At 48.0% G+C, this 24,001-nt stretch overlaps 1 protein-coding gene across 7 annotated transcripts in view; it reads left to right on the forward strand.

The window, feature by feature from the left end:
* The window catches only part of LOC138753515 (formin-like), a 395,939-nt gene that overhangs the window by 4,677 nt on the left and 367,261 nt on the right, over positions 1-24,001 (forward strand). For 5 of the 7 annotated variants that reach the window (XM_069916621.1, XM_069916624.1, XM_069916625.1 and 2 more), the window contains exon 2: positions 12,461-14,486. In XM_069916621.1, the coding sequence (XP_069772722.1) occupies positions 12,593-14,486 (1,894 nt within the window). In that variant the 5' untranslated portion in view covers positions 12,461-12,592. Of the gene's footprint in view, positions 1-11,230; positions 11,263-12,460; positions 14,487-24,001 lie in introns of all 7 variants that reach the window. The other 2 variants (XM_069916622.1, XM_069916627.1) reach the window with 2 other exon arrangements.

Raw genomic sequence — 24,001 nt, forward strand, 5'->3', positions numbered from 1 at the left:
GAACAGGCCCAGCATGCAGCTTGGGTGCCGTCGAACAGCCCAGCATGCAGCTTGGGTGCCGTCGAACAGCCCAGCATGCAGCTTGGGTGCCGTCGAACAGCCCAGCATGCAGCTTGGGTGCCGTCGAACAGCCCAGCATGCAGCTTGGGTGCCGTCGAACAGCCCAGCATGCAGCTTGGGTGCCGTCGAACAGCCCAGCATGCAGCTTGGGTGCCGTCGAACAGCCCAGCATGCAGCTTGGGTGCCGTCGAACAGCCCAGCATGCAGCTTGGGTGCCGTCGAACAGCCCAGCATGCAGCTTGGGTGCCGTCGAACAGCCCAGCATGCAGCTTGGGTGCCGTCGAACAGCCCAGCATGCAGCTTGGGTGCCGTCGAACAGCCCAGCATGCAGCTTGGGTGCCGTCGAACAGCCCAGCATGCAGCTTGGGTGCCGTCGAACAGCCCAGCATGCAGCTTGGGTGCCGTCGAACAGCCCAGCATGCAGCTTGGGTGCCGTCGAACAGCCCAGCATGCAGCTTGGGTGCCGTCGAACAGCCCAGCATGCAGCTTGGGTGCCGTCGAACAGCCCAGCATGCAGCTTGGGTGCCGTCGAACAGCCCAGCATGCAGCTTGGGTGCCGTCGAACAGCCCAGCATGCAGCTTGGGTGCCGTCGAACAGCCCAGCATGCAGCTTGGGTGCCGTCGAACAGCCCAGCATGCAGCTTGGGTGCCGTCGAACAGCCCAGCATGCAGCTTGGGTGCCGTCGAACAGCCCAGCATGCAGCTTGGGTGCCGTCGAATAGCCCAGCATGCAGCTTGGGTGCCGTCGAATAGCCCAGCATGCAGCTTGGGTGCCGTCGAATAGCCCAGCATGCAGCTTGGGTGCCGTCGAATAGCCCAGCATGCAGCTTGGTGCCGTCGAATAGCCCAGCATGCCGCTTGGGTGCCGTCGAATAGCCCAGCATGCCGCTTGGGTGCCGTCGAATAGCCCAGCATGCCGCTTGGGTGCCGTCGAATAGCCCAGCATGCCGCTTGGGTGCCGTCGAATAGCCAGCATGCCGCTTGGGTGCCGTCGAATAGCCCAGCATGCCGCTTGGGTGCCGTCGAATAGCCCAGCATGCCGCTTGGGTGCCGTCGAATAGCCCAGCATGCCGCTTGGGTGCCGTCGAATAGCCCAGCATGCCGCTTGGGTGCCGTCGAATAGCCCAGCATGCCGCTTGGGTGCCGTCGAATAGCCCAGCATGCCGCTTGGGTGCCGTCGAATAGCCCAGCATGCCGCTTGGGTGCCGTCGAATAGCCCAGCATGCCGCTTGGGTGCCGTCGAATAGCCCAGCATGCCGCTTGGGTGCCGTCGAATAGCCCAGCATGCCGCTTGGGTGCCGTCGAATAGCCCAGCATGCCGCTTGGGTGCCGTCGAATAGCCCAGCATGCCGCTTGGGTGCCGTCGAATAGCCCAGCATGCCGCTTGGGTGCCGTCGAATAGCCCAGCATGCCGCTTGGGTGCCGTCGAATAGCCCAGCATGCCGCTTGGGTGCCGTCGAATAGCCCAGCATGCCGCTTGGGTGCCGTCGAATAGCCCAGCATGCAGCTTGGGTGCCGTCGAATAGCCCAGCATGCCGCTTGGGTGCCGTCGAATAGCCCAGCATGCCGCTTGGGTGCCGTCGAATAGCCCAGCATGCCGCTTGGGTGCCGTCGAATAGCCCAGCATGCCGCTTGGGTGCCGTCGAATAGCCCAGCATGCCGCTTGGGTGCCGTCGAATAGCCCAGCATGCCGCTTGGGTGCCGTCGAATAGCCCAGCATGCAGCTTGGGTGCCGTCGAATAGCCCAGCATGCAGCTTGGGTGCCGTCGAATAGCCCAGCATGCAGCTTGGGTGCCGTCGAATAGCCCAGCATGCAGCTTGGGTGCCGTCGAATAGCCCAGCATGCAGCTTGGGTGCCGTCGAATAGCCCAGCATGCAGCTTGGGTGCCGTCGAATAGCCCAGCATGCAGCTTGGGTGCCGTCGAATAGCCCAGCATGCAGCTTGGGTGCCGTCGAATAGCCCAGCATGCAGCTTGGGTGCCGTCGAATAGCCCAGCATGCAGCTTGGGTGCCGTCGAATAGCCCAGCATGCAGCTTGGGTGCCGTCGAATAGCCCAGCATGCAGCTTGGGTGCCGTCGAATAGCCCAGCATGCAGCTTGGGTGCCGTCGAATAGCCCAGCATGCAGCTTGGGTGCCGTCGAATAGCCCAGCATGCAGCTTGGGTGCCGTCGAATAGCCCAGCATGCAGCTTGGGTGCCGTCGAATAGCCCAGCATGCAGCTTGGGTGCCGTCGAATAGCCCAGCATGCAGCTTGGGTGCCGTCGAATAGCCCAGCATGCAGCTTGGGTGCCGTCGAATAGCCCAGCATGCAGCTTGGGTGCCGTCGAATAGCCCAGCATGCAGCTTGGGTGCCGTCGAACAGCCCAGCATGCAGCTTGGGTGCCGTCGAACAGCCCAGCATGCAGCTTGGGTGCCGTCGAACAGCCCAGCATGCAGCTCGGGTGCCGTCGAACAGCCCAGCATGCAGCTCGGGTGCCGTCGAACAGCCCAGCATGCAGCTCGGGTGCCGTCGAACAGCCCAGCATGCGGCTCGGGTGCCGTCGAACAGCCCAGCATGCGGCTCGGGTGCCGTCGAACAGCCCAGCATGCGGCTCGGGTGCCGTCGAACAGCCCAGCATGCGGCTCGGGTGCCGTCGAACAGCCCAGCATGCGGCTCGGGTGCCGTCGAACAGCCCAGCATGCGGCTCGGGTGCCGTCGAACAGCCCAGCATGCGGCTCGGGTGCCGTCGAACAGCCCAGCATGCGGCTCGGGTGCCGTCGAACAGCCCAGCATGCGGCTCGGGTGCCGTCGAACAGCCCAGCATGCGGCTCGGGTGCCGTCGAACAGCCCAGCATGCGGCTCGGGTGCCGTCGAACAGCCCAGCATGCGGCTCGGGTGCCGTCGAACAGCCCAGCATGCGGCTCGGGTGCCGTCGAACAGCCCAGCATGCGGCTCGGGTGCCGTCGAACAGCCCAGCATGCGGCTCGGGTGCCGTCGAACAGCCCAGCATGCGGCTCGGGTGCCGTCGAACAGCCCAGCATGCGGCTCGGGTGCCGTCGAACAGCCCAGCATGCGGCTCGGGTGCCGTCGAACAGCCCAGCATGCGGCTCGGGTGCCGTCGAACAGCCCAGCATGCGGCTCGGGTGCCGTCGAACAGCCCAGCATGCGGCTCGGGTGCCGTCGAACAGCCCAGCATGCGGCTCGGGTGCCGTCGAACAGCCCAGCATGCGGCTCGGGTGCCGTCGAACAGCCCAGCATGCGGCTCGGGTGCCGTCGAACAGCCCAGCATGCGGCTTGGTGCCGTCGAACAGCCCAGCATGCGGCTTGGCTGCCGTCGAACAGCCCAGCATGCGGCTTGGCTGCCGTCGAACAGCCCAGCATGCGGCTTGGCTGCCGTCGAACAGCCCAGCATGCGGCTTGGCTGCCGTCGAACAGCCCAGCATGCGGCTTGGCTGCCGTCGAACCGCCCAGCATGCGGCTTGGCTGCCGTCGAACCGCCCAGCATGCGGCTTGGCTGCCGTCGAACCGCCCAGCATGCGGCTTGGCTGCCGTCGAACCGCCCAGCATGCGGCTTGGCTGCCGTCGAACCGCCCAGCATGCGGCTTGGCTGCCGTCGAACCGCCCAGCATGCGGCTTGGCTGCCGTCGAACCGCCCAGCATGCGGCTTGGCTGCCGTCGAACCGCCCAGCATGCGGCTTGGCTGCCGTCGAACCGCCCAGCATGCGGCTTGGCTGCCGTCGAACCGCCCAGCATGCGGCTTGGCTGCCGTCGAACCGCCCAGCATGCGGCTTGGCTGCCGTCGAATCGCCCAGCATGCGGCTTGGCTGCCGTCGAATCGCCCAGCATGCGGCTTGGCTGCCGTCGAATCGCCCAGCATGCGGCTTGGCTGCCGTCGAATCGCCCAGCATGCGGCTTGGCTGCCGTCGAATCGCCCAGCATGCGGCTTGGCTGCCGTCGAATCGCCCAGCATGCGGCTTGGGTGCCGTCGAATCGCCCAGCATGCGGCTTGGGTGCCGTCGAATCGCCCAGCATGCGGCTTGGGTGCCGTCGAATCGCCCAGCATGCGGCTTGGGTGCCGTCGAATCGCCCAGCATGCGGCTTGGGTGCCGTCGAATCGCCCAGCATGCGGCTTGGGTGCCGTCGAATCGCCCAGCATGCGGCTTGGGTGCCGTCGAATCGCCCAGCATGCGGCTTGGGTGCCGTCGAATCGCCCAGCATGCGGCTTGGGTGCCGTCGAATCGCCCAGCATGCGGCTTGGGTGCCGTCGAATCGCCCAGCATGCGGCTTGGGTGCCGTCGAATCGCCCAGCATGCGGCTTGGGTGCCGTCGAATCGCCCAGCATGCGGCTTGGGTGCCGTCGAATCGCCCAGCATGCGGCTTGGGTGCCGTCGAATCGCCCAGCATGCGGCTTGGGTGCCGTCGAATCGCCCAGCATGCGGCTTGGGTGCCGTCGAATCGCCCAGCATGCGGCTTGGGTGCCGTCGAATCGCCCAGCATGCGGCTTGGGTGCCGTCGAATCGCCCAGCATGCGGCTTGGGTGCCGTCGAATCGCCCAGCATGCGGCTTGGGTGCCGTCGAATCGCCCAGCATGCGGCTTGGGTGCCGTCGAATCGCCCAGCATGCGGCTTGGGTGCCGTCGAATCGCCCAGCATGCGGCTTGGGTGCCGTCGAATCGCCCAGCATGCGGCTTGGGTGCCGTCGAATCGCCCAGCATGCGGCTTGGGTGCCGTCGAATCGCCCAGCATGCGGCTTGGGTGCCGTCGAATCGCCCAGCATGCGGCTTGGGTGCCGTCGAATCGCCCAGCATGCGGCTTGGGTGCCGTCGAATCGCCCAGCATGCGGCTTGGGTGCCGTCGAATCGCCCAGCATGCGGCTTGGGTGCCGTCGAATCGCCCAGCATGCGGCTTGGGTGCCGTCGAATCGCCCAGCATGCGGCTTGGGTGCCGTCGAATCGCCCAGCATGCGGCTTGGGTGCCGTCGAATCGCCCAGCATGCGGCTTGGGTGCCGTCGAATCGCCCAGCATGCGGCTTGGGTGCCGTCGAATCGCCCAGCATGCGGCTTGGGTGCCGTCGAATCGCCCAGCATGCGGCTTGGGTGCCGTCGAATCGCCCAGCATGCGGCTTGGGTGCCGTCGAATCGCCCAGCATGCGGCTTGGGTGCCGTCGAATCGCCCAGCATGCGGCTTGGGTGCCGTCGAATCGCCCAGCATGCGGCTTGGGTGCCGTCGAATCGCCCAGCATGCGGCTTGGGTGCCGTCGAATCGCCCAGCATGCGGCTTGGGTGCCGTCGAATCGCCCAGCATGCGGCTTGGGTGCCGTCGAATCGCCCAGCATGCGGCTTGGGTGCCGTCGAATCGCCCAGCATGCGGCTTGGGTGCCGTCGAATCGCCCAGCATGCGGCTTGGGTGCCGTCGAATCGCCCAGCATGCGGCTTGGGTGCCGTCGAATCGCCCAGCATGCGGCTTGGGTGCCGTCGAATCGCCCAGCATGCGGCTTGGGTGCCGTCGAATCGCCCAGCATGCGGCTTGGGTGCCGTCGAATCGCCCAGCATGCGGCTTGGGTGCCGTCGAATCGCCCAGCATGCGGCTTGGGTGCCGTCGAATCGCCCAGCATGCGGCTTGGGTGCCGTCGAATCGCCCAGCATGCGGCTTGGGTGCCGTCGAATCGCCCAGCATGCGGCTTGGGTGCCGTCGAATCGCCCAGCATGCGGCTTGGGTGCCGTCGAATCGCCCAGCATGCGGCTTGGGTGCCGTCGAATCGCCCAGCATGCGGCTTGGGTGCCGTCGAATCGCCCAGCATGCGGCTTGGGTGCCGTCGAATCGCCCAGCATGCGGCTTGGGTGCCGTCGAATCGCCCAGCATGCGGCTTGGGTGCCGTCGAATCGCCCAGCATGCGGCTTGGGTGCCGTCGAATCGCCCAGCATGCGGCTTGGGTGCCGTCGAATCGCCCAGCATGCGGCTTGGGTGCCGTCGAATCGCCCAGCATGCGGCTTGGGTGCCGTCGAATCGCCCAGCATGCGGCTTGGGTGCCGTCGAATCGCCCAGCATGCGGCTTGGGTGCCGTCGAATCGCCCAGCATGCGGCTTGGGTGCCGTCGAATCGCCCAGCATGCGGCTTGGGTGCCGTCGAATCGCCCAGCATGCGGCTTGGGTGCCGTCGAATCGCCCAGCATGCGGCTTGGGTGCCGTCGAATCGCCCAGCATGCGGCTTGGGTGCCGTCGAATCGCCCAGCATGCGGCTTGGGTGCCGTCGAATCGCCCAGCATGCGGCTTGGGTGCCGTCGAATCGCCCAGCATGCGGCTTGGGTGCCGTCGAATCGCCCAGCATGCGGCTTGGGTGCCGTCGAATCGCCCAGCATGCGGCTTGGGTGCCGTCGAATCGCCCAGCATGCGGCTTGGGTGCCGTCGAATCGCCCAGCATGCGGCTTGGGTGCCGTCGAATCGCCCAGCATGCGGCTTGGGTGCCGTCGAATCGCCCAGCATGCGGCTTGGGTGCCGTCGAATCGCCCAGCATGCGGCTTGGGTGCCGTCGAATCGCCCAGCATGCGGCTTGGGTGCCGTCGAATCGCCCAGCATGCGGCTTGGGTGCCGTCGAATCGCCCAGCATGCGGCTTGGGTGCCGTCGAATCGCCCAGCATGCGGCTTGGGTGCCGTCGAATCGCCCAGCATGCGGCTTGGGTGCCGTCGAATCGCCCAGCATGCGGCTTGGGTGCCGTCGAATCGCCCAGCATGCGGCTTGGGTGCCGTCGAATCGCCCAGCATGCGGCTTGGGTGCCGTCGAATCGCCCAGCATGCGGCTTGGGTGCCGTCGAATCGCCCAGCATGCGGCTTGGGTGCCGTCGAATCGCCCAGCATGCGGCTTGGGTGCCGTCGAATCGCCCAGCATGCGGCTTGGGTGCCGTCGAATCGCCCAGCATGCGGCTTGGGTGCCGTCGAATCGCCCAGCATGCGGCTTGGGTGCCGTCGAATCGCCCAGCATGCGGCTTGGGTGCCGTCGAATCGCCCAGCATGCGGCTTGGATGCCGTCGAATCGCCCAGCATGCGGCTTGGATGCCGTCGAATCGCCCAGCATGCGGCTTGGATGCCGTCGAATCGCCCAGCATGCGGCTTGGATGCCGTCGAATCGCCCAGCATGCGGCTTGGATGCCGTCGAATCGCCCAGCATGCGGCTTGGATGCCGTCGAATCGCCCAGCATGCGGCTTGGATGCCGTCGAATCGCCCAGCATGCGGCTTGGATGCCGTCGAATCGCCCAGCATGCGGCTTGGATGCCGTCGAATCGCCCAGCATGCGGCTTGGATGCCGTCGAATCGCCCAGCATGCGGCTTGGATGCCGTCGAATCGCCCAGCATGCGGCTTGGATGCCGTCGAATCGCCCAGCATGCAGCTTGGATGCCGTCGAATCGCCCAGCATGCAGCTTGGATGCCGTCGAATCGCCCAGCATGCAGCTTGGATGCCGTCGAATCGCCCAGCATGCAGCTTGGATGCCGTCGAATCGCCCAGCATGCAGCTTGGATGCCGTCGAATCGCCCAGCATGCAGCTTGGATGCCGTCGAATCGCCCAGCATGCAGCTTGGATGCCGTCGAATCGCCCAGCATGCAGCTTGGATGCCGTCGAATCGCCCAGCATGCAGCTTGGATGCCGTCGAATCGCCCAGCATGCAGCTTGGATGCCGTCGAATCGCCCAGCATGCAGCTTGGATGCCGTCGAATCGCCCAGCATGCAGCTTGGATGCCGTCGAATCGCCCAGCATGCAGCTTGGATGCCGTCGAATCGCCCAGCATGCAGCTTGGATGCCGTCGAATCGCCCAGCATGCAGCTTGGATGCCGTCGAATCGCCCAGCATGCAGCTTGGATGCCGTCGAATCGCCCAGCATGCAGCTTGGATGCCGTCGAATCGCCCAGCATGCAGCTTGGATGCCGTCGAATCGCCCAGCATGCAGCTTGGATGCCGTCGAATCGCCCAGCATGCAGCTTGGATGCCGTCGAATCGCCCAGCATGCAGCTTGGATGCCGTCGAATCGCCCAGCATGCAGCTTGGATGCCGTCGAATCGCCCAGCATGCAGCTTGGATGCCGTCGAATCGCCCAGCATGCAGCTTGGATGCCGTCGAATCGCCCAGCATGCAGCTTGGATGCCGTCGAATCGCCCAGCATGCAGCTTGGATGCCGTCGAATCGCCCAGCATGCAGCTTGGATGCCGTCGAATCGCCCAGCATGCAGCTTGGATGCCGTCGAATCGCCCAGCATGCAGCTTGGATGCCGTCGAATCGCCCAGCATGCAGCTTGGATGCCGTCGAATCGCCCAGCATGCAGCTTGGATGCCGTCGAATCGCCCAGCATGCAGCTTGGATGCCGTCGAATCGCCCAGCATGCAGCTTGGATGCCGTCGAATCGCCCAGCATGCAGCTTGGATGCCGTCGAATCGCCCAGCATGCAGCTTGGATGCCGTCGAATCGCCCAGCATGCAGCTTGGATGCCGTCGAATCGCCCAGCATGCAGCTTGGATGCCGTCGAATCGCCCAGCATGCAGCTTGGATGCCGTCGAATCGCCCAGCATGCAGCTTGGATGCCGTCGAATCGCCCAGCATGCAGCTTGGATGCCGTCGAATCGCCCAGCATGCAGCTTGGATGCCGTCGAATCGCCCAGCATGCAGCTTGGATGCCGTCGAATCGCCCAGCATGCAGCTTGGATGCCGTCGAATCGCCCAGCATGCAGCTTGGAAGTGTTATTTTTTTTTTAAATCTTGAATTTTCAACTTCTGCTTGCAATGTATAATGTCAGTCGCAGATTTAGTTAAAAATATGTCACTTAGTCATGCAGTTTGGTGATTATACTCCAGTTATTTGCATATTGATATTAGGTTAGAAAGAACATTTTTATTGCAACAGGGCCTAATATATTTTAATTTGCTATCCATTTGAAACATAAATTCCTTCTAATGCCATATGATGGAAGATTACAGAAAGATGCATTTAGATTTAACAGCAGATAATTTGACTTTGATTTCAAAGCATTTGAAGAGATCTCAACGAAGGCTTATTGTTATGAAAAAGCTTGGAACGTGCAATTTGTCACAGAGCAGCTTTGAAATAAATAAACAAATCTAGAGCTGCCTTTAGAAGGTGATGTTTTCACTGAGAGGTCAGAAAGGGCCTTGATTTCCTCTCTTGAAATGCATCACATTTATCAATAGTGTGCTGCAAAAAATACACCTTTGGAGTGCAAGTCTGGCTTATGATCAGATCCTGGATTTAACCTATTGTTTTCTGATTTTAGAGATGATCGTGTCAGTTTTTTTTAAAAAAAGATGTATATTTCTGTTTTCAGTGAATTGTGCCTTTTGCATTAGTCATTGTCATGTGAACAATTATGGACCAATAAAGCTGCAACACAGCAAATATTTATTTGTGATTCCTGATTCATTTTTGAGGCAATGGATCTTTTAGAAACCATCATCTTCTTGGATAAATATCAAACCAGAAAAAAATGTAAACAGAGCCCAGAATTCTATATCTTTTGTGCCGAAGTTCTGATGAATGAATGTTAGGTAGCTGTTTACCTACTTGAGGAGAATGCAAAAAAGGCATCATGGAGCCTAGATAGTATTGGCAAATGGGAGACCTCCTGGTGGATGGAAAATGGGGGAAAAAAAAATGCAAGGTCAACCACTGTAGTAGAAAAACAACAGGCATTATTTTTTTAAACATTGAGAGAATTTGAAAGATTTTGTTCTGAAGATGCATGATTTTGTATATAAATAACTGAGATTTAGCGAGCAGCTGCGGCAAACTAGGGGAAGGAAAATGGGATGTTGGCCTTCATTACAAGAATGGAGATCTCTTGCTCAAAAAATGTACATTTGGAATATTGTACAAAGTATGCTAACCTTAAAGGACAAACTGGAATTCTACTCTAGAATTGGTGCAGAAACAGTTGACCAGTTTGTGCTGCTGAGTATGTTGCATGTGGAAATGTATAGACTGGGCCCATACATTCAAGAGTTCAGCACAATGAATAGTAATCTCAGTGAAACGTTCAAAGTTTTTACTGACAAAAACAATCTGATGGAGGATATCAATGGGTTGAGCAAAATCAGTGGGAGAAAAAGAATAGTTGACATTTGAATCCGTACTCTTCATCAAGGCTCATTTTTACAGGGCTTGACAGGGCCGATGAGGAATTTGTTTCCCCTATGTAGAGTGTCTAGAATCAGGGTCACAATCTCAAAACCGCCAATGTCGATAATACCCTCCTCCACCAATAATAACAAAAACTTCAGGGGTGAATTTTAAAGTAAGGAAAGGTCTTGGGGATTAATAAAGGATGGCCATGCATTTTTAAAAATAATTAAATTGAATGAATAAGAATAATAATCCAGGAAATTTATTTAAGATAAACACTTTAAAGAAGAAATAATTGTCGTTAATTTCCGATTGAAAGGGGAAGGTAATATGTTCGGGACACTGGATGGCTGTTGAGGGTGTTTGAAATGGAGATTATTGGGCAAGGTGGGAGGGACCTCAGAAGAAATGTATACACAAGGATGTGAATTTTACATTAAATGTCCTTGTGGAACTAAAAACAAATATTGATCAGAAGAAAAAAAAAACACTGATGGGAAGATGGTTGGATACAAGCTGTGTTGTTCTGGGTGAAATTACATTACTTGAAGAATTGAATAACTGTGACCAAAGATATGGTAGCATGTGTTTATAGCTTCACTGCTAGTTTATCTGAGGTGAACTGTCAGGATGTTTTCTTCAGAAGTAGTAACAAAGTTGTATTTGTCTGAGAGGATATGAAATCTGATGCTCCTGTTCACGTTTAAACAGGGTGCCAAGGTTTTTAATCATCAAAGATTGTGGGTAGGAAGTTTTTGTTGTTTGTAGGAAAATGCAGACTTTATCATTGATACCAGAGATGATAGCTTCAGTCTTCCATTATTTAGTTAGGGATCATCTATCACTTTACCAAAGACAGCAGCAGTGTGACATTACATAAGTTGTGGATGGGTTTGCAGGTGTGATGTCGAGGAAGAAAGAGCAAGATGTTAGGGTTGTGGAATAGGTGCCAGTAATTTGTAGTTGGAAACTGTGGATATTGATGTCGAGGAATACTTATCAACATAGAAGAAAAGTGTAGAAAGAGCAAACATACTAATTAAGAATTTGTGTCCCTTCTTTTAAGAAATCCCTATTGCCAGTATTTAAAGTCCAGAGGTAAGTTTCTTCTCGCTCAAAGCATTTGTTCGTATTTTCTCCCCCTCAACTTTCTTCATGCATATTTAATGTTTTTTTTTTAAATTTCCTTAGTTGTGAACTCAGTTAAGGTTTTATTTCATTTTTCATGAGTCCAATGTGGCTTATAATTCAATTCAAAAATAATTCATGACATTTTAAGTTGATGCATGAAAATACTTATCCCTTTATAATATTGCTTTCATCATGTCCCCGTAACCTATCTAATTAGTGCCAAAGAATATTGTTTGAGTGCCTTTTTTGTTTATTCATTAAATTTCCATAAGCCCACTTCATCTGTCAAATTCTTTCAACATTGTATTCATTTATTTCAAATCTTTTCACTAATCCTTCTGCTGTTCAAACCCCTTTGCTGAACTGCTTAATTAAACATTGATTGGTACACCAACAACTTCCACCAGCCTCCTGTCCAAACCCTCAGCCCTTTTGTCTCCCTATAATGCTTCAAGTTAAGTTCATTTGTAATTCCACTTTTTTTCCTCTTCTTTCAATCAAGTGAATAAATGTAAGAAATACATTTTTAAAATAAATTGCCCAATTCATCACAAATAGAAAACATTTACAAAATAATTTAATGGACAAGCTTAATTAAGCTTTCTGCTTTAATAAATTCATCTCTGTTGTTCACCAATGTTGACTTTGTTGCTTTTCATTGCACAATTTATAAATGCCCTTGACTCAGTGGCTTGTTTCAGAAATAGGATTATGTTTCCGTTCAAATTTTTATTCCAGGTTAGACTTGGATTTGGAAAGTGTTAATTTAAAATGTAAAATAACTGTGCATTAATTCCATGAATCCCTTTTGATATCAGAGTGGATTGTTCTTTAAATGCCCAGTTAGACCTCAATACTTCCCATATTCTGCTACCCTTTGATATTTTGGATTAGCTTGTGTGCAGCTTTTAATCACAACTTTTTTTTGTCTATATACAAGACATGTTCAGTTGTATCTCCTTGTGTCTGGCTAAAATCAATTGTCACTAACCTAAATTTTAAATTGTAAGTGGCAAGGACTCCTGACCCAAACAGATATTCAAAATGTAGATCAGGTTATGGTGCAGAAATTTAAGATGGATGATAAGTCAAACTTTTGCTAATGTTGATAGATAATGGTGATTATATCCAGTAAATTAATTTTATAAAATCATTTTTTCTGCAGGAATATGACCAAGTGAAGATAAAATTCGACTTCAGTGGAACGTAACAAATGCATGATTTGTTTGAGACAAGCTTTTCTAACTTGTTTTTCATAAATGAAGCAAGTAAATAATTTGAAGGAACATTGCATATAATGGAAGTCAATCATACAACCCAACAGTTACATAAACCCATAAAAGAACTGTGCTTCATCAGTTACTACTGTCCTGGGGAAGAGGCTAGATGGATTATGCAGAAATGCAGTGTGCTGCTAGATAGCTCCATGAAATGTTTTCCAGAATACAGTCAAATAAAGGAGGGATCAGAGGATGGGCAAAAAAGAGGCTTGTATTGTGACAACACTACATATATTCAGAAGCGAACTGAGACAGAGGACTCTGTTAACACTACTGTGCCTTTACATGCTACTGAAAAACAATCTATTTTTGCTGAAGCGTTTGTGATAAACCCATCTTATCATCTGATTTTGAACATGGGCAATCAAGATGGGAAACTTCAGGACATTCAAAAGACGGAAAATAAGCCAAATGAACAAGAAGATGATTGCAGTGGATTCGATGTGAAGCATCCGGTGTCAATGACTTCTGATACTACAATTAAAAGTCTGAAAAAGCTTAGCAAAAGAAGAGAAAGTATTGAGGAGTCTTCACATCTAAACATAAAAAATAAATCTATTTCTGGATCAGAACCTATTAATGTCATAAGTGATAAGAGAAATCTGATAAAAGATTCTGTAATCAAATCTCCTAATTCAACTAATTACACTAAAAGCAGAAGTCTTCAGACAACTATGGCCAATATTGACTTGCATTTGGAAACAAAGGCACCCAAGTCAAAGCGGCAAAGGGACAACTTGGATGTTCAGGATGATGCAAGAATATTTGGGTTAGAAGATGATGGCTGCATCTTTTTGTCAGGGTATGGCAATGAACGTAATACTAAAGATCTAGTCACTTGCAGCAAGAATTTATTAGGTGACCGACAAGGCACCATCCAATTCCTGCAAGAGGAACATGATAATTTCTTGCATGGAAATGAGAAGACTGGGGATTTATCAGATAAATCCAGGAGTCCACAATCTGGGACAAATTCACCTTTGAGGTTCACCAATTATCTCTCTGATGATGGATTAACAATCAAGAGCACTACAGCTTGTATGGTTGCCAATGTGCAGGCTGCGGATGTGGTTTTGCAAGAAGATGTTCCAAATATTTTGAGCACAGAAGGAATGAAGATTTGTAGTTCACCTGAAAAGGATACAATCCATTTCTGTGCCAAGGAACAAAACATTTCCATGGTGGTAACTGAAATGACAAACAAAATTGTAAACAAGTGTAATGTTGACTATGTACCAATGACTAGCATAGAATGTGAAAATTCTTTTAGTAAAAGAAATATAGATGATGGTAAACAGGACTTTGAAACTCTTGAAGGAATGATTCGAACCAGTGCAAACTCACAGCTTTGTGGATATGTCAACAAGTATCTGCTGAATGTGGTTGAGAGTGAACAATTTCATGAAACAGGAGAATGGCATAGAGTATTAAAGAGCAAGCTGCATTCAAGTGAAACTATTCTGATTCATGACAATAAGGAAATATCAAGGAAGAACAGATTAGAAATTAAAGAAGGAATGTTTCTAAAACCACTTAAAACTGTTGAAGGACCTTCCATGGATGGCCAGTTTAATGGAAGTAACAAAGGTGATTCTTTATCTTTGCTAACTGTTGTTAGTTTTATTTTTAATAATTTACATCTCACTAATAATCATGTCACTCCTTACCGATCACCTTTAACCTCCGGATTACCTTGTCCTCAACTTCACCACAAGATTCTTTCACTACCTGAATTTGAAACCGAGCATAGAATTATGAATCAGGACTGCTTAATGCCTTGTGCACCCAGTGATAGCTACACCACTTTCAAAGAAATAGACGTTAAAGGTAATTTGAAGGAAGAAAGTATTTTGCATTCAAAGCTCAAGAACACAAATGAAAATTTTCATCAACGAGACTGTGAGGAGCAAGGTTGGTTAAAATATTTGTAATTTGGCAATTTTTTTTGTATGACCACATCTATTCTGCAAGGTCTTTGCACAGTTAAGTGAAGCTGAAAGTCAGCAGATCACTGATTTTCACTGAGGTTTGATTTGCAGAACGCCGAACTGTGTGATAAAGTTATCATTGACTAGCCACAAGCTTTTGATTTGTGCCAAATCACTTCTGAACACTCACCTAGAGGGAAACCCAAAATATGCCCATGTTGGCATTATCATTAAAATGTATATTCTGACTGAATATCACAGGGAAAGATCAGCTATTATTATAGACGATTTTTAATCCATAGTGCTGAAGACATTGGAACAGAATTGGGCCATTTGGCCCATTGAGTCTAGTTGCTACATTTGATTATGGTTGATGTATTTTTCCTTCTCAACCTCATTCTCCCACCTTCTCCCCATAACCTTTGACAACCTTACTAATCAAGAACCATTAAAACTCTTTAAACCCAATGACTTGGCTACCATAACTGTCTGTGGCAAGAAATCCTACTGATTCATCACCCTATGGCTGAAGAAACTGTTCTTCATCTCTCTTCTAAAGGGATGCCCTTTAATTATGAAGCTTTGCCCTCTGGACCTTAACTCTTCTGCTAATGTAAGCATCCCCCTTGTACTTCTAATCTCTCAGAATCTAAAGTCATAAATGCTCCTTGTGTGTTTATCCTTTCATCCTTGGTATAATTTTTGTAAAACTCCTCCAACACCATGGTGAAACACAAGTCTACAGTTGCTGTAAATCATCACTTCCTCCTTTAGATAGGGGGCCCAAATCTGCTCACAATGTTCTAAATGTGGTCTGACCGAATTCTTGTATAGCCTCAGCATGAGTCTTTATTTTACAGTTACTTGATCCTAAAATTTAATATATTGAGGATACTACAGCATTTGTTCAAAGTGGCAGTATTAGTGAATGCACATGATTCTGTGGGAAGAATGTCTTGTGATAAGTTCATGCATCTCATAAATATTTGCATGGGGAAAGCTTCACATTGGAAAACAAAGCATCCCTTTATAAATGGGAGAAAACTGGAGATATCTGTGATTTAATCAATTGTTACACCAAGACATCAGTTAGTTTAACACCAGAAATTGTCAACATTTTAATTGAAAGTAGCCTTTGCACTGCATTTGCTTTTTCCATCTTTGTCTTTTAAAGCAGTGTTTTATACATATATTTTAATTGGTGAAGCTTCACAGCATGAAGTGCCTTGAAAAGGAACTGTTCAACATCGTGATTTAGTGAAGGGTATTCAAGTGGAGCAAATCGGGATAAAAGAGAAAAGTTAAATTAGTACCTCACGCTGATTACATATCATCTCGTCTGCATCTGATGAAAGTACAAAAGGTTATACTATAGGTCACTTATTGGCTGTTAATTTTAGTGTAATTCTTTTACATCTTTTTGCTAAATTTTATGCGGGTATTTCATCAATTCTATGGCAAAAGCCTGATTTGCTTTTTATGAAGTACAAACGACAAATCATGCATATGAAAGATTGTGTTCAATGTTTAAAGGTGTTTGACATGGTCCCTCAGGTAGTCTGATTCAGAAGGTGCAGATGCATGAGATCCATGTTAAGTTGATAGTATGAATGCGAAATTAGCTGGCTCGTGAAAGATAGATGATGGTGGTGGAATGCTGTTATTCAGACTGGAGGCTGACAACCAATGGTGATGTGCAGTGATCAGTGTTGTGATTTGCGGAAACTGCCAAAATGTTTGGCCTGGAAGTCAGCCTGAAGAAAACTGAGGTCCTCCATCAGCCAGCTCCCCACCATGACTACCAGCCCCCCCACATCTCCATCGGGCACACAAAACTCAAAACGGTCAACCAGTTTACCTATCTCGGCTGCACCATTTCATCAGATGCAAGGATCGACAATGAGATAGACAACAGACTCGCCAAGGCAAATAGCGCCTTTGGAAGACTACACAAAAGAGTCTGGAAAAACAACCAACTGAAAAACCTCACAAAGATAAGCGTATACAGAGCCGTTGTCATACCCACACTCCTGTTCGGCTCCGAATCATGGGTCCTCTACCGGCACCACCTACGGCTCCTAGAACGCTTCCACCAGCGTTGTCTCCGCTCCATCCTCAACATCCATTGGAGTGCTTTCATCCCTAACGTCGAAGTACTTGAGATGGCAGAGGTCGACAGCATCGAGTCCACGCTGCTGAAGATCCAGCTGCGCTGGGTGGGTCACGTCTCCAGAATGGAGGACCATCGCCTTCCCAAGATCGTGTTATATGGCGAGCTCTCCACTGGCCACCGTGACAGAGGTGCACCAAAGAAAAGGTACAAGGACTGCCTAAAGAAATCTCTTGGTGCCTGCCACATTGACCACCGCCAGTGGGCTGATAACGCCTCAAACCGTGCATCTTGGCGCCTCACAGTTTGGCGGGCAGCAACCTCCTTTGAAGAAGACCGCAGAGCCCACCTCACTGACAAAAGGCAAAGGAGGAAAAACCCAACACCCAACCCCAACCAACCAATTTTCCCTTGCAACCGCTGCAATTGTGTCTGCCTGTCCCGCATCGGACTTGTCAGCCACAAACGAGCCTGCAGCTGACGTGGACTTTTTACCCCCTCCATAAATCTTCGTCCGCGAAGCCAAACCAAAGAGAGAGTGTTGTGATAGGTGAATTTATTGTCGTAAGCATGTCACAAAATTTATTGTTTTGCTACAGCATAATGGGTGCAAATATTTATATAAACCACATTACAAAATAAATAAAAATAGTGCCAAAAAAAGTCAAAGTAAGGCAGTGTCTATGGTTCAATGTACATTCAGGAATCAGATGGTGTCCTTGTGCTGCTGAGTGCTCATCTTCAGGCTCCTGTACCTTTTTTCCCCTGATGGTAGCAGAGGGAAGAGGGCACAGCCTGGATGGTGGAGGTCTTTGAGGATAGAGGCTGCTTTCTTAAGACACCACCTCTTGTAGATGTCCTCAGTGGAGTGAAAACTTGTGCCCATAATGTTGGAAGCTGAATTAACAACACTCTGGAGATTTTTCTTGTTCTGAGCATTGGCACCTCCTTACTAGACAGTGATAATACCAGCTAGAATGCTGTCCACATTACACCTGTAGAATGTGGCTGGATTAGTAACTTGCAGATGAAAAAGATTGCTCGAGTTATTGACCGTGTTGAGGGCTATCAAAGAGTACAACAGGATACAGTTCTGTTATGGATATGCACAGAAAAATGCCAAATGGACATTAATCTGGGCAACTGAGGTGTTACCTTTGGGAGGCCAAAGGTAAAGGGAATATAAGCATTTAATGACAGGACTTTTGAAAACATTGATATGCAGAGGTATTTGGGGGTTCAGTTTTTTTATATACTTGAAAGTGGTCACCAGTACGGAGGGTGTTAAGGGAGGCATGCAAAGTGCTTGGCTTCGATGGGCAAGGAAGGCAGTCTTGTGGCAGCAATATAAAATGTGGGTTAGTCTACACATGGAAAACTGTGCAATCTTGGTTGAGGCTATGAAAAGGTTACAGAGAGGTTTGCTAGGATGTCGCCTGCTTTAGAGGGTATGAGATTTGGAGAAGCTTTGGTTGTTTGCTCTGTATCATCAGAGACTGAGGGAAGACTTGATAGAGGTTTATAAGATCATGACGTTCATTAATACAATGGCCCATCATTGTAAAAGTGTTCCACGCTGGAGGACATATATTTAAGGCCAAATATTTCGCACAGAGAGTGGAGGATACCTGGAATGGGATGCCAGAAAAAGTGGTGGAAGCAGATACAATATTAACATTTAAGGCTTCCATACAGATCCATGATTATGAAGAGGATGGAGGAATATTCATCAAGTGCAAGCAGCAGAATTTTAGTTTGATTCGGACATCATGTTCAGCACAGACCTGTGGGTGAAGGACCTGTTCTATGTTTTGTATCTCATATTTTGTGATAAAGAAGGAAGCTGTTTGGCCCATCAACTCCATTCCCCTCCTTGTATCTCATTCACCAATTCACTCTCACAGCCGATAAACAATGCCCCCACTCCCCCTTTTACCAGGAGCAAGTTTACTGTTCACTTCACAACTGGCACATCTTAGAGAGATGGGAAGAAGGGAACAGTCAGAGAAATGCAAATAGTTGAAATGTTTTGGTTTTGACCTCAATTTTTGGAAATCGCTTTTAAAGGGAGCAAAAATTAAATTCCTTGGTGACTTTTTTTTAATCCTGTGAAGCTTTAGCATGCTATTTTTGTTAGGATTACTGAGTATTGAAAATGTGAGAGTGTAAAGAAGCAACAGAGACAAATGAAACCAGAAATGGCCTTATCCAGGATGTGAAGAAAAAAATACTGGTAAATAATAAAAGAAAAATTAATCATAAAGCACAATATCTGACATTTTCAGGCTGCTTAATTTGCATCAGAATATAATTATTTTTCATTTTTGATGTGGAATTGCAAAAGAAAAATGAGCTGGGAATCTATTTGCTGGGAAACTAAAATTGAAAAATATAATAATTATTAAGTAAAAATACATCAGATTAGTTGTTGAACGTGATCGATTCACAATCCTCATTTAGAAATGTCAATAAAGGAAAGGTCATTGAACAAAAAAGCAGAAAATCTGAAACAAAAGCATAAAATGATGGAAACAGCAGATTAGGCAAACAACATCTGTGATTGGAGATATAGGGTTAACATTCATGATGAAAGATCGTTGACCTGAAACATGATTGATTCTCTCCTCACAGATGCTGCCTGGTCAGTGGAGTATTTCCTGTATTTTCTGTAGTTCTAAAAGGAAATCTATCAGGGTGAGTTTCCTTGCAATGCCTTTTCCAGTTCCAAACAACTAAGTTCCTATGACAATCATCCTCACATTTTATCCTGCTACTCTAAACTCCTTCTTCTCTTCCCCTCCCCCCATCCTCCTATCCAGCTAAACTGATTTCAAATCCACTTAAGCTAATGAAATTTACCAGCAGGATTGTGGAATCGGGCCATCCTACTGGGACTGTGGCCTGCACTTTACCGAATCTTGATGGCAAGAGAAATCGCACAAGGAGTCAGCAAGATTTGGCCACAAAATTTGACTAAAAGCTGACAACTGGCAATTCACATCAGTGAAAACACTGATTTTCCACCTCTCCCCACCCCCCCTACCAATCTCTGACGACTTGAAATGTAAAAGAAATTCAAAACTAACATTTATTTTCTGATCATTTTACATTTGTTGTTGCATTTTAAAAGACAAATATTTTAAAAGTAACTCAAAATAATTTTTAAATGCCTGAAAACACTTGAAATCACTTTTTTTCCATTGAAAGTGATGAGCCAGGTTAACATAGCACCATTCATTTGAGCAAATTTAACATCATAAATGTTACTGTGTTGATAAAAATAACCTTTTGTCACTGGCCTCAAAATTCACATGAAGAAATCAAGAGGAGTTTGGTAATGGAATGGCCAATGGTCAAGAAATTCAGAACTTCTGTGTTTGTCTATGAATGAATGGAAGTCCACAGCTTGTTGATGCTGTGTGGGTAAGTGCTGGAAATGATGAACAGAACTGCTAAGTTTTTCCTGCAAAATACAGTTGGTATAATCTACTCAGATACTGGTGTAATTTTCAATTCTGGTGGATTTTGTTAATTCTAAATTTTTTTAAAGTTGAGGCCTTTGATTTTTTTTTTACAGATTTTTTTTCAATCTGTAGATTCAAATTCAATTTTTTAAATGTTATTTCGGTTAGCTGTTTTCATGCAATCTAGTGGCTCTTGTAGGAAGAACTAAATTGTTGATTTATGTAATGAAGATACTAATGACCAAGGTGTAAATTTGCACAGAAAGAGCAAACACTGAGTTATCTTTAAACATGTAAATAATGTCTTGGCAATAAGCGTCCACCAGTAAACATACAAATTGAGAGGAATTCAGAACAGAAAGTGAACAAATTTATCACATAGCAAATCTATCCTTGTGAGGTTATTAACTCCTGAGGAAAAACACCAATCCAGTGATCAGAAAACCTAGTTTTTCACAAGGAAATAGTTGTCCTTGCAGAGAAGACTCTGAAAGGTAGTGCACATGTAGCAGGCATTTAAGAAGACGAGTGGTGTGTTGACCTAATCAAATTCTATAGCAAAAAACAATAAATATGTTTTATTGAAATTGTATAGAGCCTCGGTGAGATCAGCTTCAGTTGCCTTACTTAATAAAATAAAGGACATTCTTGTCCTTGTGGGAGTGTTGTTCCTGTGATGCCAGGACTCATGAGGAAAGATTTGGTAGGCCATGTCTATTCTCTAGAATTTTTTTTTAAATTAGGTGAAGTAATTTAAATAATTTTTTTAATTTTTCGTGGGCTTGAGAGGTTGATGGGAGAATTTTTTTTTCATTTGCAGAAAGTCAATTACTCAGGATTACAGCCTAGATATAAGAGGGAGCCCATGAGGCAAAATGGCTTCACTCAGGCAATAATACATCTTTGCAATTCTCTTTCCAAGAGAGCTGTGCCTGCTCAGTCATTGATTGTATTAAAACAGAGATTAATTGATTATGGAATTTTAATGGGATCAAAGTATCTAGGAAGAGGGTAGGGGAGGTCATACAGCAGAGAAACTGGGATTTTGGCCCGCTAAGTCCATGTTTATCATCAAATAATGTTTTTTTTTGTTCTCCCCACATTTTTCTCAGCTGCTGCAAGGTCCCATCTCTCACTGTTGAAGGTGTGGGGGTTGAAATTTACAGTGACCAATTAACATTAAATCACATATCTTTGGGAAGAGAGGGGAAACTAGAGTATGTGGGGAAAACCCACACTGTTGTGTGGAGAATGTGCAAACATCACACAGCACTGCAATTCAAGGTGGTAAATGGAGCAATGAGGCAGCCACTCTATGTACTTTATGTTGGGTGAGGGGTGGGGGGGGGAGAAGGAGATCAGCTGTATTGTTATTGAATAGTGGAGCAAACTCAAGGACCCATATAACCTATTCCTGCTTCCATTTCGTTTTACAGTAATTCCTATTTTAAGTATTAAATACTGTTGTAACAGAGTTTTATTGTGGTGCGCTGTTAGACAGAACCAGACACACACAAGGTAAAGACTGTACAACAGGCTTTAATCCACAAAGACTTCCACAGAGGCTGGCTGTTGCTACAGTAACTCTGAGTGAGACTTTGGAGGCTGGCGCAGGCTTATATCCTGGAGGGTGATTGACATCCGACTGGGTGGGACTTGATCCATTCAGGCTGACTGATTGACAGCCCGCCAAGTGTTGTCCTGTCCCCTTTACACTCCTGCAGGTACAGAGGTTTCCCCCTACAGTAGGCCGGTGGTACACTCCTGCAGGTACAGAGGTTGCCCCCTGCAGTAGGCCGGTGGTACACTCCTGCAGGTACAGAGGTTGCCCCCTGCAGTAGGCCAGTGGTCCACTCCTGCAGGTACAGAGGTTGCCCCCTGCAGTAGGCCTGTGGTACACTCCTGCAGGTACAGACGTTGCCCCCTGCAGTAGGCCGGTGGTACACTCCTGCAGGTACAGAGGTTGCCCCCTGCAGTAGGCCAGTGGTCCACTCCTGCAGGTACAGAGGTTGCCCCCTGCAGTAGGCCTGTGGTACACTCTTGCAGGTACAGAGGTTGCCCCCTGCAGTAGGCCGGTGGTGTACCATAATGCAGAAAGTCAAAGGATTGTCAGTATATGAAAGTGGTAGTTACAGATGACAGAAAATAATTTGTATTGGTTAGGCTCCTGTGCAAACTGAAAAAAGCAAAATAAAGAATGTAAGTTTGAGTCAAAATAGCATTATGCAGAGATGGAGATCCCTTCTGCAGTAAAGTTCCTTTTTTTATAAAAAGGAAGAAATGAGCAGACTTTAGTCCTGAATTTCCTGGATATTCTCTCAATAAAAGTTGCTGCAAAAGTTAAACTCTGACCATCTGATCATCTTTAATCGATGCAAAATCCAAAACAAACTAAACTGTCCATGCAATCCTCCTTTAATAGTCATTGATCCGAGTAACACTCTGGGGGCATCCAAGACCCACAAGACTGAAATAGATTGGCATAGACGACCAGTGCTTCAGGAGCAAAATGTAATCAACCTTCCTCACACCCCTCCTTGAAACTGTGCAGGAAGTACCCAATGCTTTTGCTCCACCTGAACCTTAATGGTGTTAGATATCCCAATAGTGTGAGCATACATTTTCAGCAGTTAAGAATAAAAATAAAAGTTAACTTAAGATGAGGTAAAAAAATAACAGCAAATGCTGAAAACTCTTCCCAAGTCAGGCATCATTTGTGGAAAGAGAAACAGAGTTAATGTTTCAGGTTGAAGACTCTTTATCAGATCTGAAGAAGTGTCTTTGACCTGATTGATGAACTTACTTTCTCTTTTTACAGATGCTGCCTGTCCTGGTACATTTGTCATTTGTGCAGTTTGTTTTGATTTTTTTTTCATTTATAAAATAGATATTTCCCTTTTGTTTCTGCAATTTGGATTTGACACAAGTCTCTTGTGTGAAACAAAATTGATGGTTTAATTCCCATTGGATGCAAATCCAGAGCATAAAATTATCTCTTCATCAACCATCTTTGTTATTTTTTTGAGGTTACAGGTCACTGACTGGGAAATGGAGAATAACACATGAATAAATGGAAAATACTTTCTTGAGTCATTTGAATAATATTGACAAGTAAATCTTAAATGTTGACGCCAGACATTTTGAAATGGAAATTTTTTTGAAGATGCCTCATATGCCATTAAATAAGTGAAATACAAAAGTCTGCCTACACTTTCATTGTAGTCCTACTTTCATAGCTTAAAGAAGGGTTCAGGCCTGAAACATCAGGTAAAGATAGTTTCATCTATCTTTACCTCCTATGGATGCTGTGAGACCTGCTGAGTTCCTCCAGCATTTCTGTTTTTTCATTCGTGTAAATTAAGTACCTCTTCAATTATATGCTATTATATGAGATGCATCAATTTTTTATATTATTCCCAGAGAGATAATCTTTCATCCTTAATGCAGTTAGAGCTCCAGATTAAAACTAGCTTGGGTCCTATCATTGTTCTAGCATTAGCCAGAATGATTAATGATTCATTTAATTTGTGTAAAGTTATCCATATTAACAATATAAGCTCTATTTTGTGAAAGAACAGAGGAAAAAGGCAATATATTTTTCTTCTCATAGATTGTTCACACTGTACAGTTCTGAAATGTACTGTATATTAGATTAGTTTGCCATTAAATACTGTTTCCTAATGTATGGTATCAGGGTTATTTAACACGATCCCTCTACAGAGGGCAGCATTTACCAATGATTTAAATAGAAAATATATTCACACATTTCAATTGAACATTTCACAAGTTGAGCTCTTTTCTTTCCATTTTTTTTTAATGGTGACAGTTGGCTGCAATTTGTCATGGCACAAAGATTTGCAGATAGGATGAAATGCAAATTGTAAAGACCACCATTTTAAGGATAAAAATAATCCTCAGATATGG

This window comes from Narcine bancroftii, chromosome 2 (genome assembly GCF_036971445.1).
Source record: "Narcine bancroftii isolate sNarBan1 chromosome 2, sNarBan1.hap1, whole genome shotgun sequence".
In the NCBI taxonomy this organism is placed as follows: domain Eukaryota; kingdom Metazoa; phylum Chordata; class Chondrichthyes; order Torpediniformes; family Narcinidae; genus Narcine; species Narcine bancroftii.